This window comes from Toxorhynchites rutilus, chromosome 3, assembly GCF_029784135.1.
Source record: "Toxorhynchites rutilus septentrionalis strain SRP chromosome 3, ASM2978413v1, whole genome shotgun sequence".
NCBI lineage: Eukaryota > Metazoa > Arthropoda > Insecta > Diptera > Culicidae > Toxorhynchites > Toxorhynchites rutilus.
In genome coordinates, this window is record NC_073746.1 from 300,375,105 (window position 1) to 300,392,589 (window position 17,485).

At 42.2% G+C, this 17,485-nt stretch overlaps 1 protein-coding gene across 1 annotated transcript; it reads left to right on the forward strand.

The window, feature by feature from the left end:
- Window positions 1-6,989: 6,989 nt before the first annotated feature.
- Window positions 6,990-11,529, forward strand: LOC129774347 (uncharacterized). Its single transcript, XM_055778066.1, has 3 exons — window positions 6,990-7,622; window positions 7,736-11,381; window positions 11,441-11,529. Exons 1-3 carry the CDS (start codon window positions 6,990-6,992, stop codon window positions 11,527-11,529), a joined length of 4,368 nt encoding a protein of 1,455 aa, XP_055634041.1.
- Window positions 11,530-17,485: the final 5,956 nt, after the last annotated feature.

The following is a 17,485-nucleotide window of genomic DNA, read 5'->3' on the forward strand; positions in this document are numbered from 1 at the left end:
ACTAAATAAATCACTATATTTCCAGTGAAATTGAATTGAAGATTATTTTTTTCAAGGTGGGTTTTCAAGTGGAAGCAATTGCTATAACTTCGCGGAGCACAAATTTCCCGCGGAGCACCATTTGAAAACCCCTGCTTTAGAGTAACCTTTTAGTCATATCATCAGGCATTTCAAGTTATTATTACAAAGTGTCCGAAATATGATTCGAAACGGTATATCGGTTTGGCATGAAATGGCTGTATATATATTAGGGTGCCAATGAATGTATGGGAAAAAATCGACTCTAAAATTTCAAAAAGTTACCCTATACGAAATGTTCACCACCTCGAAAACACCCTATGCACAATATCAGCTCAATCAGACATAAGGGAGAGTGGCGCAAAGCAGTCAAAGTTTGAGTTTTTTGAAAATCGAAAAAACACTCAAGGGGGGAGTAAAGGAAATCGGAGTTTTCGAAAAAAAAGTTTGATGACTGTAACTAGAATTCAATTAATAGAACCTTACATACTTCTTGCTCACATGATAAATACAAACCAGGATCCGAAAAACACAAAATACCACCGAGAAACAATCCATTTTCTTCAGAAATCGGTCGAATCGACACACGAAACAGCCGAAACGAGGAACTGGACCTGAATTTTGTCGCGTCGTTTTAGTTGTTAAGTATGCTTCAAACGCATTTTTCAACGAATGACTCTTTTTGACGTAGAACTACGACTTTCAGGAAGGGTGTCAAATCAGAAAACAGGTCACGTTTTTATGAAATAAAGTTAACGTTAATAACTATTTTCACTGCGAACGGATTCTGATGATTTGCATACCAAACGAATTGGAAATTCTCTAAGATTTGTTTGATATGCTATACATTTACCATTTCATGATTTTTTGTATCACGGTTGTCTATCGGATGGTCGCTGTTGAATAAAAAAAATCATAGCCTAACTCTTGACCTAAAAATGTATTAATCTTGAAAATGGATCCTTTTTCTATTAATCGCGATTACTGTGATAACTATTCGATGTATTCATATTTTGATTTTTAATTATTCGATACCAAATTACTCGATTATAATTGCAGATATTCGATTATTTGAATTAATCGAACGATTAACCGACGTCTCTAACTTCTCGTTTGGTGGTCATTGGAGCAACATTGTTGCTGGCGAACATCGAGCGAGAATGGATTCTTTTGCTGTCGGGAAAGACAAGAGAAGGAGGAGTATGGAGTTTTTGACGTAGAACTACGTCTTACATTAAGGGTGTCAAGTCAGAAAACAGGTCACTTTTTATGAAATAAAGTTAACGTTAATAACTAGTTTTGCTGTGAACGGATTTTCACGTTTTACATACCAAACGAATCGGAAATTCTCTAAGATTTGTTTGATATGCTATACATTACTATCCCATAGTCTGTATATGGTTTAAATTGATGAAAATTGGAAGCAATCTCATTTCCCCATACATTTGTTCTGTTCATTTGTGTGATTTCCCGAACAGAGCTGTCAATAACGAGCAACGAATGGGGAAATCGTAAGATTTAAAGTCTCCGTGAACAAAGGAAAAGAAAAAGAACGAAGGGGAATATTTGCCTACAGTATAAACAGTGGATCTCGCTGAGGCAAACGTTCATTCTTCGTAAGGACACCGACTGGACAACACCGTTGCTGGGCGAGCTGGACGGCGAGGGATCGAGTGGCTTTCTTAAAGCAATTGGGGTGGACGCGACCAAGTCACTTACTCGCTGATGTCTCTGGCATTGCAATCATTGCATCAAACTGATGCCATTGCATTAATGTTGTGAGCTACGCAATTGTGTGGGGAATCATCAAAGGTAGGCTATCGTCGCAAAACTCTTTCCACCAAGGCTAACAGCTAAGCTAAAACAGCTTACAGCTAATCTAAACAGGCAATATTAATAGAAAAGGCTGTTGAGAAGAGCGTAAAACGGAGATAAGAGTGTGTATATTTAGATGATGTGGAATAATGGTACTGGTGCAACAAGTATATAATCGACTGCAGCCGAGTCTATGTCAATTGCGAAAAAGGCCACCGGAATAGCGTTGGAGGTAAATTTTCAATGCATTGACATGAAGCAAATTGTGACATACGATAGGACTAGGGTATTGTTCTGCGAGGGCGGGAATGAATCCTGGCGATTGGTTTACGTTGTACGAACGATGCCTAGAGGTGCAATTCCACTGAGACAATAATAAATAACATGTAGCATGATATTTGATACTTGCATGTGTTGTCATTGTTGTTGTTTCCTCGTGGTGCCAAAGATATATTGATATAGTTATGAGATGTGGAATAGTGGTGCTGGTGCAACATGTATATAATCGACTGTAGTCGAGTCTATGTCAATTGCGAAAAAGGCCACCGGAATAGCGTACGGCGTGAATTTTTCAATGCATTGACATGAAATTAATTGCGACATATATTGATATGTTCTGCGAGGGCGGGAATGAATCGTCAAACACTTATCAACAACTGATTCTACAATTTAAAATGCCATTTCAGGACAATCAAACCATTAGACTAAACAGTTATTTCTAAAATTTCACAGCATTACAAAATAATATCCGAAGTTATAAACAAGCGACTTGAATAAAATAACAGCGTAGTTCTACGTCAACAATGCGGTTGTGTCTTGGACACAACCTCTTATAATTTTTCAACTACAGATGATATAGATTTCTTCGAACAATTAAATTATTATGAATGGGTTGAAGCACTGGATTGGATTATTTTTACTCAAAGTTTTGTCACTTTCTTATTTTGCTTGAGCAGTGGTCTTATAGTTCTGTCCGACGCTGTATATCGTCGGTGCGGTCATTCTTTCGGGATTTAAGTTTTTCGATTCCGTGATAATATAAACACTTCACTTACTGAATTCTCATACTTCCCACTTCCCACTAACAAATGTTGCCTCGACAAACTTTTTGCACTTTTGGTGAAACGGGCCCGCATGTTAAATCCATCCGCTAAAAACCCTTCCAGTGCCACATTGAATGGTCAATATGAGTGTCCATACGATACGGACACTAGACCGTACACCGCTCATCGTTGCCCGAATAAGTATAGTCAATTTTCGAAGAAACCCGTTCTCTTCAAGGATTGTCCACAGCAGGAAAAAGGGAACCCAAATTCGCCGGAGCCGTACGCCATTCAAATGTTTTGACGTAGACCAATCTAAAATGACTCTCAGAGGATGTTCTTTTCATTAAAACAGAAGAAGGCTGTTCATTGTTTTTTATTATCGTTAATTTTATAATATTGATGTTATAAAATTGTAGCAGAAAGGGAACAGTTGGTTATAAGTATTTTTTTTTTTCAAATCCGTTATTTACCATATGCTCAGATTTCCTCTCGAAAGCTAGCAGTTTATACGTAAAATAGATGGTACACCAGCGCAATGTGTAGAATAAAAATTCAGGATAGGTTGAGGATGAAAAGTGGATTTATTTTGGGAACGCCATGCATAAACAATCGTGAATGGATGCAGGCCATAACTACTTGTTCGCATGTTGGATTTATCCAGTTTCTGTGCAGCGTTTTGATTCGTTCGAAGATATGAAGAACGACTAGGTGAACGGTTCGTTGCATATTGTATCCACAAATTGCCCGATGAAACACGGAAGAAATGTGTAACCAGTATTGGAATACACTTTGAATATTTTTTTATCATTATAGCGTTTTCGATCAAAAATTTCACACTTAAAAACATTATTTTGCTGTTATTTATTTGTTTCATTCAGTTGTGAGTTACAGGGTGTAAACAATGGAGGCCAACAAAGAGAAAATTCGGTACATTTTACACTTTTTCTCCTATAAAGGCGAAAATGCAAGCTAGGCCGCTAAAATTGTGAATGGTGTTAATGGCGCTGTAACTGTAATAGTACAATACCATCGATGGGGGTGAAAACGGGTCAAAAATAGTAGTTTTCAAACTTTTTGTTGAAAAACTATCGCGAATTAGAGTAAAACAGAATACTGATTACGTAGAAATAATTTCGAAAGATGAACACTCGCAAGCAGAGATGCCAATCTTCCTGATTTTTCAGGATTTCCCAGACTTTTTAGCACGCTCCCCGATATCCTGACGAACTTTCAATTTATCCTGATTTTTTGACGTATGACTACGTCTAACCGGAGTATATGGGGGGTAAAATGAAAACCTAAACACAGCACAAGCAGGAAAAAATGAAAGATTCCGAATGCTTATAACTCAAACATTTCTTACTGGATCGACAAGATATTAGTATTAATTGATAGGGAATATTTCTACGCTTCTATCGCAATTAATAAAATGTTATTTTTCATTAGATAAACAATTGAATAACTGTAAAATGTTATCTAAACGTTATCTAAACGCCCTAACTGCCTCGTTTTGATTGGCCCGATTTACAGCTTCCCTAACACAGTCATCAAAACGAAGCAGCCTAGGGGAATTCAACATTGCAAATACATGAAAGTATGGGGACTTTTGTTCTATCCGAAATGTGTTCCCTAACACAGACTTCAAAACAAAGCAGCGTTGGAGAAATCGGTTTTGCAAACACGTGAAAGTATAGGGAGCTTTCGATCCCACCGAAATGTTTCCCTAACAGAGATTTCTAAACCTTGGTGCCTGAAGGAAATCGGCATTGCAAATTCGAGCAATTCGGGGGTATTTTGGTCCCGACTGAAATGTGTTTCCCTAACACAGACTTCTAATCCATGGAGCGTGGAAAAACTGGCATTGCAAATTCATTCAAGTCGGGGGTATTCTTGTTCCGACTGAAATGACTTCTAATCCACGAAGCGTGGGGAAATTGGCATTTCAAATACATGCAAGTCGGGGGTATTTTTCTTCCGACTGAAATGTTTCCCTAACACAGACTTCTAATCCATGGAGCGTGGGAAAATTGGCATTGCAAATAGGTGCGAGTCAGGAGCATTTTTGTTCCGACTGAAATGTGTTTTCCTAACACAGACTTCAAAACCAAAGTGTCTGGGGAAATCGCCTTTGCAATTAAATGGAAACTGTGAGTACTTTTGTACTCGCTTGCTTCTGTGCAGACTAGAATATGTTTCCCTAAAACGGTCTTCTAAACTTAGGAATCTGGGAAAATCAAGCATACAATGGAGGCGAATGAACTTTCAAATTTCAAGCAAATTCGCGTTTCGAGAAGTACGTACACTTGAGAGATGCAAACTTTAGAAGGAAATGTAAAATAAAATAATCGTTTGATAATTTTCCCGTTCACATATTTTGTCCTATGCATCATACCAAACGTAAAAGGACTGTCATTAAATTTACTTGTAACGAAGAGCATAATCTATGAACTAACCTTACATGGCAATTGTTAAATCCTTTTACTCACAAAGCAAATATATTGAATTCAATTAAATTCGGAAATTGTTGCATTCAATCAAGAAATTAATCAATACCATCAAAGAATTGCTAAGCTAAGCTAGTCCCACGTCAACCTTGCGGTTATATCATAGACATAACCCACTCATTTTTTTTTTAAAATGATTCTGATTTTCCCTAATTTTTGTACTCTTTACATTATTTTGTTTAAAAATCAATTTCTCAATAATTTCAAGACAATTTAACAACACGTAAGTATCTTGAATGATTATTTGAGTTACGAAAATAGAGTCAATCCACCTGGAAGTGCAATGGAAATGTTAATATACAGTCTTTCCATGTCAAACCGATATAGTGGTTCTCAGATTTTCGTGAAAAGTGGTAGTTTTGTTCTTTATCGCAAAACATTAGATCCGTATTTTTTTATCAATAGGGTAGGGTGATCATTTCCATATTAGGGCTACCCAAAAAAACATCTTTTTCCATTTTTTTACAAAAATGACCTTTAAACTTTTGAACTAATGTACCGTTCGAATGATCTATATATCAAATTAAATAGGTGATTGTTGATGACCCACTATGCAAAGCGTTTGTATGCCCATGCAGCAAAATAATTTCGCCCGATTTCAGGGATAAAAAATCAGCGTATCTGGCAGCTCTGCATTTTCGCCGCTGATTTATATTTACATATTGTAATAAATTGACAGACAGTTCACACAAAACATTCAATCGGACAGGACGTTTTTATTGATAGTGAAGAAAGCGAAAATTGAGGATAGAGGAGAAAGTAAAGTTGAAAGTGAATTAGAAAGAAAGTGAAGTTATCGGAGAAAAACAAAAAAGGACAACACAACGTAGGAAGGTACGGATTCAACATATAAAAGTGGTGCCGTGACCAGGATTTTCGGCCCAACGTGACTACGGGAGACGCCATCACGATACACTGGACGGTACGAGGACCTATTGGAGGCGCCATTGCTGTTCGGACATCGTGAGTCTGATTGTTCGAGAAGCTTCGAAAGCTTTTATTGATAGTTTCAAGGCTCGTTCAATCGGAAATCAGGTAATTACCTGTCCGATTTATTCTGCGTAGCCTCACAGGTACGCTTTAGATCTCCGTTTCTCTTTTTTGCATACTCTACGCGGTTCCTGGACATTCGGGGACAATCGATTACCGCCATCCTTGATTGGGGTACATCGCAACGGCCATCCGGCGCCATTTCGAGGTGCTAATTGTGTGTAGCACAATAAGGAGTTGTTCCTATTCAGCCCAGAGGAACTATTGAGGCATTCAGGCGATACAATCGGCCATTCTGCGCCATTGTGAACGTCGCGTGACTGTTTTTGGACATCGCCACGCAGTCCAGTGGATCTTTCAAGCAATTTCAACGATTTTTTACGCTTTTTCCGCTGTTTGCGGTCGCCAACTGAAACGCATCGAACGTTTTTTGTGCAGCTCAGGTCGAGCTTCGAGTATTTTTTGATTTTTTCAAGGCACGCTTAGCCTTGGAATAGGTGAGTACCTTTCCAAGTGATTATTTCTCCAGTGTCCGGGTCTACCGTGGTCTTTTTTTTTGACAGAATCGACCAATCCCTGACGTTATCGCTCCAGTTATACCATTCCTTTCTGCGTGATGGCGGAAACGGACTCGACATCGAGGGTCAACGCGCCTGCTGGTGTCTCTAGTGGTGCTACCGGACAGAATAGCCGTACGCACCGAGTACTACTGACACGGAGGACCACACTACTTGCAGCACTGGGTCGGGCCGAGGCATTTTTGGCGGACTACGATGCTGTGAGGGACGCGACGAAGGTGCAGGTGCGGCTGGACCACATCGAGAACGTTTGGAAGAGCTTAGAGGAGGTGCAGACGGAATTGGAGTGTGCTGAGGAGAGCGAAGAAGGTATGGAATTGCATGAAGAAGCACGTGCCAGCTTTGAAGAACGATTGCTAATAATAAAAGCAGAATTAACATCCAAACTTCCTGTTATTCCTATTGACTCTCAAATCCTTCAAACTGTACACCCTACTTCCGCTCTCTCTGGTTTGAAACTGCCGACTATTTCTCTTCCTGAATTCGACGGGGACTATATGCAATGGTTGGGTTTCCATGATACGTTCTTAGCTCTGATTCATTCGAACACCGATGTGCCAGCGATTCAGAAGTTCCACTATCTGAAAGCAGCTTTGAAAGGGGAGGCTGCCCAGCTAATTGAATCGATTGCGATTAGCGCAGCGAATTATAATTTGGCTTGGGATGCTCTGGTGGGACGTTATGCGAACGATTATCTCTTCACGTTTCTTTGTTTTTAAGAGGCTTTAAACTTTGCAGTTCATTCGCCTCCATTGATTATCTCTTAAAAAAGCGACACTTACAGGCTCTTTTCGACGTTCATCCAATGAAGAAGGAAACCGCAGTGACACTCCACGCGTTGGTGGACGAGTTTGAACGTCATGTGAAGACTCTGCAGCAGATGGGCGAACCGACGGCGCAGTGGAGCAGCATTCTTAAGCACCTACTGTGCACACGTCTACACGATGACACGCTCAAAGCGTGGGAGGACCATGCCTCCACCGTGGACGATCCGAACTATTCGTGTCTCATCGATTTTCTCCAACGTCGGATGCGTGTTTTGGAATCAATTTCCGTCAATAACCATGCGTCTCCTTGCTATGGGAATTCGGCGAACAGTAACTTGAAAAGGTCAACTCAGTTTCGTCTTTCTTCGAACGCTGCCACTACTAATTCTGGCAGTAAGTGCCCTGCGTGCGGCCAGGAGCATTTCATCACCCGGTGTCAGAAATTCAACGGTTTTTCAGTTGCTCAGCGACGGCAACTGGTGTTCAAGAAGCGACTGTGTAACAACTGCTTGAAGGGTGATCACATGGCGAAGGATTGCACTTCAAATTTCAATTGTAGGCATTGCAATATGCGACACCATTCTTTCCTCCATTCTGCGTCGTACGAGGGTTCTCAGAGGTCCGCTCCCGAGACTCATTTCTCCAGTACCCCAGCTGTAGTGCAGAATGCTCCGCCCTTGGTGGGCAAGCCTAGTGTGCAATCGACGGTTGCAGCCACCGAAAACATCCTTGATTGTGAGGTGAGTGCTCCAGTGCAGCAGCCGCGGGAAAACGTTTTTCTTCAGACGGTACTGGTGAAGATTGTCGATGCTTTTGGGCAGGATCATCTAGCACGTGCTCTTCTCGACAGCGCATCGCAGCCCAACCTAATCACTGAGCGGCTGGCACGCCTGCTACGACTAAGAAGAAGCAACGTGAACGTGACTATCCATGGGGCCGGTCAGCTTCAGCAAACGGTGCGCAACTCTATCGTGGCCCAAGTCAAGTCGCGAGGCGGCAATTTCGATTTAGGGATCAGCTTTCTAGTGATAGACAAGGTCACTGCAGACCTTCCGGCGCAGGATATTACCATCGCGGACTGGCAGATTCCCGACGAACTTCCCCTGGCCGATCCTGCGTTCAACATGAGGCAACGCATTGACATGGTTCTGGGGGCGAAACATTACCATTCGTTCTTCCCCAGTGCAGCTCGCATTCAGCTCGGTGAGCAGCTCCCACATCTAATGAAGAGCGTGTTTGGATGGGTCGTAACAGGTTCCGCTTCACTACAACAGCTTACGCAACCGTCCACTTCCACTGTCAGTTCCTACAACACCGTAACTGTATCCATGATTTCGTTGGAGGACAGCATCGAGCGCTTTTGGAAGATCGAAGACTTGCAGATGAGTGATAACTATTCGGTCGAGGAACGTCACTGCGAATCTTTGTTCCAATCGACGGTGGCACGGACAGCTGAGGGACGCTACATGGTCCGACTGCCTCGAAAGCCAGATTTCGACGCCATGATGGGAGAATCCAGAGCCAGCGCTCTTCGTCGGTACGAAATGCTTGAGCGCAGACTGGAAAGGAACTCAACGCTCAAGGAGGAGTATCACAAGTTCCTACAGGAGTACCTGTCCCTCGGCCATATGCGGCTGGTCGAGCCGGGCAGCAAAGTTACCGGCGCTGCTTATTATTTACCACATCATCCGGTTCTGAAGGAGTCAAGCACGACGACGAAACTTCGGGTGGTCTTCGACGGTTCTGCTAAAACGTCCACTGGTTATTCCCTCAATGAAGCGCTCTGTGTGGGACCGGTCGTTCAAGACGACTTGCTGTCCATTGTTTTACGGTTTCGTACCTACCAGGTTGCCCTCGTCGGAGACATCGCGAAGATGTATAGGCAGGTCCTGGTACACCCTGACGATACTCCCCTGCAACGCATCCTGTGGCGTTTTTCTACGGACACACCTGTCCAAACCTACGAGCTACTGACCGTGACATACGGACTTACTCCATCGTCATTCCTGGCGACTCGCGCTCTTCAGCAATTGGCCGCTGATGAAGGCGACGCCTACTCTCTCGCTGGTCCAGCATTAAGGAAGAATTTCTACATCGACGATTTCATCGGTGGGGCCAGCTCCACAGCAGAGGTAATCCGACTCCGAGAAGAGCTGTCGGATCTAATGCAAAAGGGTGGACTCGAACTGCGCAAGTGGACATCTAACCGTTTCGAAGTTCTGCAAGGCCTGGACGAAGACCATATCGGGACTCAATCAACATTGAGCTTCACTCCCAACGAAACAACCAAGGCACTGGGAATCGGCTGGGAGCCAGAGAACGATTTTCTTCGCTTCGATTCAACGGTGCAACCACGAGAAGCGCCGCCCACGAAACGTACGATACTCTCTGACATCGCTAAGCTATTCGATCCTCTTGGGTTGATAGCACCTGTGGTTGTACGCGCTAAAATCCTCATGCAGGAGTTGTGGCTGCTTTCCTGCGACTGGGACGAACCGGTCCCAGATACCGTGCGAAGGAAGTGGGAGAGTTTCAGCAGTGAGCTTCCACTTATCTCGTCCTACCGAGTTGAACGCTGCGCATTCCTACCAGATTCGCGCGTGGAGCTGCACACTTTCGCGGATGCCTCTCAAGACGCTTACGGAGCGTGTACGTATGCTCGTTGCAAAAACGACCAGGGAGAAGTGAAAATAATTCTGCTTGCCTCGAAGTCCAGGGTCGCACCGCTCAAACGCCTATCCATCGCACGCTTAGAGCTTTGTGCAGCCGTTCTCGCAGCACATCTGTACCACCGCATCAAGCAAGCCATCGACGTCAGCATTTCCGCAGCATACTTCTGGTCAGACTCATCCGTAACCCTGCAGTGGCTCCAGTCTCCACCCAACGTATGGAAAACTTTCGTCGCTAACCGCGTGTCCGAGGTGCAACACTACACGCATGGATGCCGGTGGAATCACATTTCTGGAGTTGAGAATCCCGCTGATCTGGTGTCCCGGGGTCTCTCGGTCGAAGATTTCCTTTGTAGCGACCTGTGGAAGCGTGGACCTGCATGGTTGTCGAGTTCATCTGAACACTGGCCAATTTCGAAGCCGTCAGAAGTCGCCGACGAGGTTTTGGAGATTAAACAATTAGTCGCTATCGTTCAAACACCATCAACGTGTAACTTCTTGTTCCTCCGTTGGAGTTCGTACAGACGCCTGTTGAACTGCACTGCCATTTGCTTACGCTTCATCAACAATGCACGTATCAAAGCTAGAACCCAATCAATCCCCACTACAGAGCCTGTGTCGCAAATACTTACCGTCGAATATCTTACCCAAGCCAAAACGCTGCTGCTTCGCCTAGCCCAGAGAGATGCCTTCCGAGAGGAAATGAAGGACTTGAAAGCAGGAAAACCCCTGCCAAAACGCTCCCACATTCGCCAAATGAATCCCTTCATTGATCCAGAGGGTGTAATGAGAGTCGGTGGTCGGTTAAACCTTTCGCAGTTGCCCTACCAATCAAAGCACCCTGCCCTCCTCCCAAGCAATCATCCTTTCCCTAAATTAATCGCTGAGCACTATCACCTTAAGCTTCTTCATGGCGGCGGGCGTCTTCTGCTAAGCGTCATCCGCGAAGAATTCTGGCCGTTACACGGCCGTCAACTAGTTCGTTCCACTACACGTAACTGCTTCCGTTGCGTTCGTCAAAACCCGCAACCCTGCCGGCAACAAATCGGCCAGCTACCTACCTCGCGAGTCACACCGAGTCGCCCATTTTCCGTCACGGGTGTCGATTACGCCGGGCCGCTCTACATGAAGCCGGTCCATAAGAAAGCCGCACCTGCAAAAGCTTACCTGTGCCTGTTCGTCTGCTTCGTGACAAAAGCTGTCCACCTCGAGCTAGTCGGCGATCTTTCGACTAAAGGATTCCTCGCCGCACTACGCCGATTCATTTCCCATCATGGAACACCCACGCACCTGCATTCGGATAACGGCAAGAATTTCGAAGGTGCAAAAAGAGAGCTCGCTGAATTGTTTCTCATGCTTCGGAATCAACATGAGAGAGAGAAACTAGCAGTTATATGTGCCGAAGAGGGCATAACTTGGCACTTCACACCGCCCAAGGCCCCCCACTTCGGAGGCCTGTGGGAAGCGGCCGTAAAGGTAGCAAAGAAACATTTATTGCGTCAATTAGGACCAACACGATTATCATATGAGGAAATGTGCACCGTTCTCTGCCAAATTGAAGCTGCGATGAATTCCAGACCGCTGCTGCCGCTGTCCGACGACCCGAATGATTTGGCTGCTCTCACGCCGGCTCACTTCCTCATCGGCACTTCGATGTGCGCCTTGCCCGACCCAGAGCTGCTGCATATCCCGGCGAATCGCTTGGACCATTACGAGGCGCTGCAGCTGCACGTTCAGCAGTTTTGGGTCCACTGGAGAAAAGAATACCTGCAGGAGCTTCAGAAGGACACGAAGCTGGCTGCCCGTAACAACAATATCCAGCCCGGAAGAATGGTAGTCATCGTTGATGAGCATCTGCCTCCGGTTCGTTGGCCATTAGCCAGAATCGTTTCACTGCGCCCTGGAATGGATGACATTACTCGAGTTGTTACACTACGAACTCAGCGAGGAATAGTTACCCGTCCAATCACAAAAATTTGCCTGCTGCCCGTCGCATCTGCATCGTCCGAGGAAAGATTCGCCATAGAAGCCTGAAATCACCTGAAATACATAGAAAATATTAGTTAGAATATAAAAAAAAAATGAATTTGTTAGCAGTAGTACTTACCAGTTAGATTAGTTTGCATTGTTTACATTTTGTTGAATTACTTCAAGGCGGCGGGTATGTTGATGACCCACTATGCAAAGCGTTTGTATGCCCATGCAGCAAAATAATTTCGCCCGATTTCAGGGATAAAAAATCAGCGTATCTGGCAACTCTGCATTTTCGCCGCTGATTTATATTTACATATTGTAATAAATTGACAGACAGTTCACACAAAACATTCAATCGGACAGGACGTTTTTATTGATAGTGAAGAAAGCGAAAATTGAGGATAGAGGAGAAAGTAAAGTTGAAAGTGAATTAGAAAGAAAGGGAAGTTATCGGAGAAAAACAAAAAAGGACAACACAACGTAGGAAGGTACGGATTCAACAGTGATCATTTCCATTTTAGGGTGCTCCGAGAGATCTTTTTTTTCTCTTTTTTTTTCGAAAATTACTTTTTTTTTAACTCATAACTTTTGAACTACTTCACCGATTCAGATGATCGACATATCGAATAAAAGTCTAGTCTTTTTTGGAAAAATATTATACTTGCAGAAATTGTGGATTTTGGTCTTGTAATTATTGATTGTATTTTTTTTTATAGTTTAAATTGTCTCGGGACCAAGGGCGCTTTATTTTTTTCATATTTTTTTCTTGAAAGCTAAGATTTTTTAAAATAACAGCCAAAATTCAGAGAGGCATTATTTTGTGTTATTGAGTTATGATTTTTCAAAATTAACCGATGGTCCGAGGAATCATTTTCCCCTATTTTTCCAAAAATGGCTTTTTTTTTAATTCATAACTTTCAAACTACCGGGCCGATTCAGATGAGCGATATACCAATTTGAAGCTACATGAAATACCACATATGCATAAAAATTTGATTCTAGTCGCATAGATGCGTCCAGTCGTATACAGGTATTGAGCGAAAACTGAAAACATGTTAATTTTGCAAAATAACTCGAAAACGAAAAAAAACACCTCTCGGATATTCGGATATGTTATGTAAAAAAACCTCAGCTTTCAATAATAAATATAAAAAATATGGTGACCTTAGTTCCGAAACCATGTAAGCTATGAAAAACAATTACAATCAATAATTACGAAACCAAAATCTGTTTTTTCTAAGTGTAATATTTCTCAAACAAAACTAGCTCATTGGCTTTAATTTGATATATCGATCATCTAAATCGGTCCAGTAGTTCAAAAAATTTGAATTATTGAAAAAGGTCATTTTTGGAAAAAAAATCGGTAAAAGTTGATTTTGCGGACCACCATAAAATGGAAATGGCCACCCTGATCAAAAAAAAAAAAAGGATCGAATATTTTACGACGAGGAATAAAACTACCAATTTTCATGAAAATCTGACAATCACTACATCGGTTTTGCATAGAATTCGATTTTGTACTTGACCCATTCTCACCCCCACTGTAAGTAAGAGATTATTTCGAAAATATTGAAATTCGAATGGAAAAAAAATGTTTGATGTTCAAAATCTGTAATGACTCATCTGGCAAGTCTTTAAACAATAATTCTATCAAATATTTTCAATTTTTTCTGAAGTGTTATTTGATGGCTATTTGCACATCAAACTTTGATGAATTAATAAACAATAACTATTTGTACTACAGTTAAGTATTATGCATTGCAAGTTGTGGAAATATGTCTCCTATAAAACGGCTCACAGCTTTCCAAAATATTCACAATATTTGTCAAAATATTACTAATAGTAACTTTCTCCATTTTTGACCCAATTTCAGCCCCATAACCAATTTTCACCCCCATCGACTGTACGTATAATTATTTGTTTAATTTTATTTTTATTTTATTTTTTTGATAATTTTTAATTGCCGTTTGAAGCTAGAGATTAACCAGAAACGTCCAGAATCAGCCAACAGAGGAGGTGTTTTGTTCCATCAGGACAACGCAAGGCCACACGGGAACTTAATTGGGATGTATTAATGCATCCACCATCTAGTCCGGACCTGGCACCAAACGATTACCTCCTTTTTCTCGCATTGTAAAACTTTCTAAGTGATAATAAATGGAGATCAAGAGAAGATTGTAAAAATCTATTGCTAGAGTTTTTCCCCAATAAGGACCAAAACTTCGATGAGAGAGGCATTATGGAGCTACCTTTAGAATGGCAACAAATTCTACAACGAAACGGTACATATTTGACCCAAATTGGGCAATCCAAAGCATATTCACAAATGTTTTGAACTAGCTGATCCGGCGACCTTCGTCACGCCCAAAATTATTGTTTAGATATGAATTGTTTAGAACAAATATTTAAACTTTTTCTCATCATAACATTGTTCTAAGGGCAGAATACAACAAATACAACAAAATGAAGACGGCTCCAAAGGGACCGTTCCTTCTTCGAATTTTTCGATTAGCAACACATTTGGTCTTCCATTTTTATTTATATAGATATAGAAGATAGAAGATATAGTCTTGGACAGAGATTATCAGTGGAAAATAAAAGCCCGAGTTTAGTTCACACAAGAAAAAGAAATTAATATTTTATTCACTCAACGTTTGTAACACTCCGATAGTTCGAAATAGAATGAGGACAAAAATGGCGCGCACAACACGTTTCTACTTGAGCTAATTGCGCTGTTGCCATTATCTCGAAGTACCTCATATTACAGCAGCAAAGTTTCTATGTAAGGTGGCACAGTCGTTGCACTCATAATACTCCTTCTCAACATATAGTGCCACCATCCGATGATAGTCCAAGCATAGTTGAGAATTTTCGCTGTTTTGTAGTCCCTAAAGGCTTAGTAAGCACGTCAGCCGCCATATATTCAGTGGGACAGTACTCTAGCTTCAAGAGACCTTGCTCACACAGCTGTTTGACGAATTGCTCTCTGGTTTCTATATGTTTGGATCGACGATTGGTCCTCTCAGAATTCACAAAACTAATACAGCTTTGATTGTCTTCCATCATCTTTGTAGGTTCATTGTCATGTTCGCCCATCTCGTTCAGCAATCCTCGGAGCCATACCAATTCCTGAGTAGCCTCGCTTAAAGCAACATACTCCGATTCCATGGATGACAAAGTAACACAAGACTGTTTACGACTGGTCCATGAAACAGCTCCATTCGCGTAGCAGAAAACAAACCCAGTTGTTGATTTTCTCGAGCTTATGTCCCCAGCCCAATCTGCATCAGTGTACCCTATCAGACCATCACCATTTCTGTTGTACGCCAGCCTCACCAGTTTTGTCGCTTTCAGATAGCGAACCACTCGCTTTGCTGCCATCCAGCACGCCTCCGTAGGTGCACTCACCTTTCTGCCAAGGATCGCCGCACTAACGGCAATATCTGGTCTAGCACATATCGCAATATAGAGAAGAGCACCAACAAGACTTCTATACAATGTTCCATCAGTGAAAGTAGGACTTGCATCTTCTGTTTTCAGGAAACCTTCATCCATTGGTGTCTTCGCATTTTTCGCATCACTCAATCCAAATTTATCGATGACTTTTTGAATATAACCTTCGAGACTAACACTGTAAGCACCATTTTCACGTTTTATCTCTAGTCCCAAGAAATAATTCAAATCTCCGAGATCCGTGATCTCAAAATGTTTCTTCAATGACTGATACGTTGATTCAATCATTCGTTGATCCTCACAGCTGACCATTATATCATCCACATACACTAGCAAAAACACTCTTTTCTCATTTTCCACTTTCATGTACAAGCACTTATCAGCACTGCTTTGTTTGAAATCATTTTTCAGAAGTACATCGTGTAGCTTTTGGTTCCAGCAACGTGCGGACTGTTTGAGTCCGTATATACTTTTCCTCAATCTGCAAACAAAGTGCTCTTTGCCTTTTTCTTCGTATCCAGGTGGCTGTCTCATAAATAATTCTTGGTCAAGTTCACCGTACAAGTAGGCTGTCTTGACGTCGAAATGCTTAAGTGTCATGTTTTTCTTCGAAGCAAGAGCAAGCAATACACGAAGAGTTGTATGACTCGTGACGGGAGCGAAAACTTCATCATAATCCTCTCCGAACCGTTGCGAATAGCCCTGAGCTACCAAACGTGCCTTGTGCTTGATGACTTTTCCAGCTGCGTTTCGCTTCAATTTATAAACCCAGCGACAACCAATCACCTTCCGTCCTGCAGGTAACTCGACTAACTCCCATGTACCGTTTTCCGAGTGTGACTCCAACTCATCCAGCATTGCTTCTTTCCATTCTGCATTTTCTTCACAGTCAAAAGCTTCCCTCAAATTCTTGGGTTCACATGCTTCCACAGTAGCGTAGGCCTCCTCAACCAACCGAACTGGTGCAATTCCTTTGTTGTTGCGTTTTGATCTGCGCGCGGTCTCGTCCAGTGAAAAATCGTGGAACGAAGGTTCCCCATCGGACGCACTGTCGTATTGCGTTACATCAAGATCCTCATCGCCTAACAAATGTTCGGACCCTGCAGAAGGTGCAAGTGGAAATGTAACCACTCCTTCTGAAGTCACAGTCTTCTGTTTGTAAATACTCTCAACATTAAAATGTTCTTCGAACTTTGCATCCCTGCTGATTGTAATTCTTTTCGTTTCCAAGTTTACGAAACGATAGGCTTTCTGCCCCTCAGCGTAACCCACAAACACTAATTTTTGAGCCTTTCTATCCAGCTTCTGACGTTTCTCTTTTGGGATATGAACGAAAGCTTCCGAACCAAACACGCGTAGATGCCCATACGTAGGTTTCTTTTGACGTGGGACTACGTCTAACCGGAGTATATGGGGGGTAAAATGAAAACCTAAACGCAGAACATGCAGGAAAAAATGAAAGATTCCAAATGCTTATAACTCGAACATTTCTTACTGTGACGGAAAGATGTTTGCATCAATTGATAGGGAATATTTCTACGCATCTATCGGAATTAATAAAATGGTGTTTATCATTAGATAAACAATTGAATAAATGTAAAATGTTAAGCGTTATCTAAGCGCCCAAACTACCTCGTTTTGATTGGCCCGATGTACGGTTTCCCAACACAG

Coding starts and splice junctions, on each gene's coding strand:
- LOC129774347 (XM_055778066.1), top strand. CDS start 6,990: ATGGCGGAAACGGACTCGACATCGAGGGTCAACGCGCCTGCTGGTGTC. Junction 7,623..7,735: donor ATTTGGCTTGGGATGCTCTG/GTGGGACGTTAT, acceptor CGACACTTACAG/GCTCTTTTCGACGTTCATCC. Junction 11,382..11,440: donor ACTAGTTCGTTCCACTACAC/GTAACTGCTTCC, acceptor CAAATCGGCCAG/CTACCTACCTCGCGAGTCAC.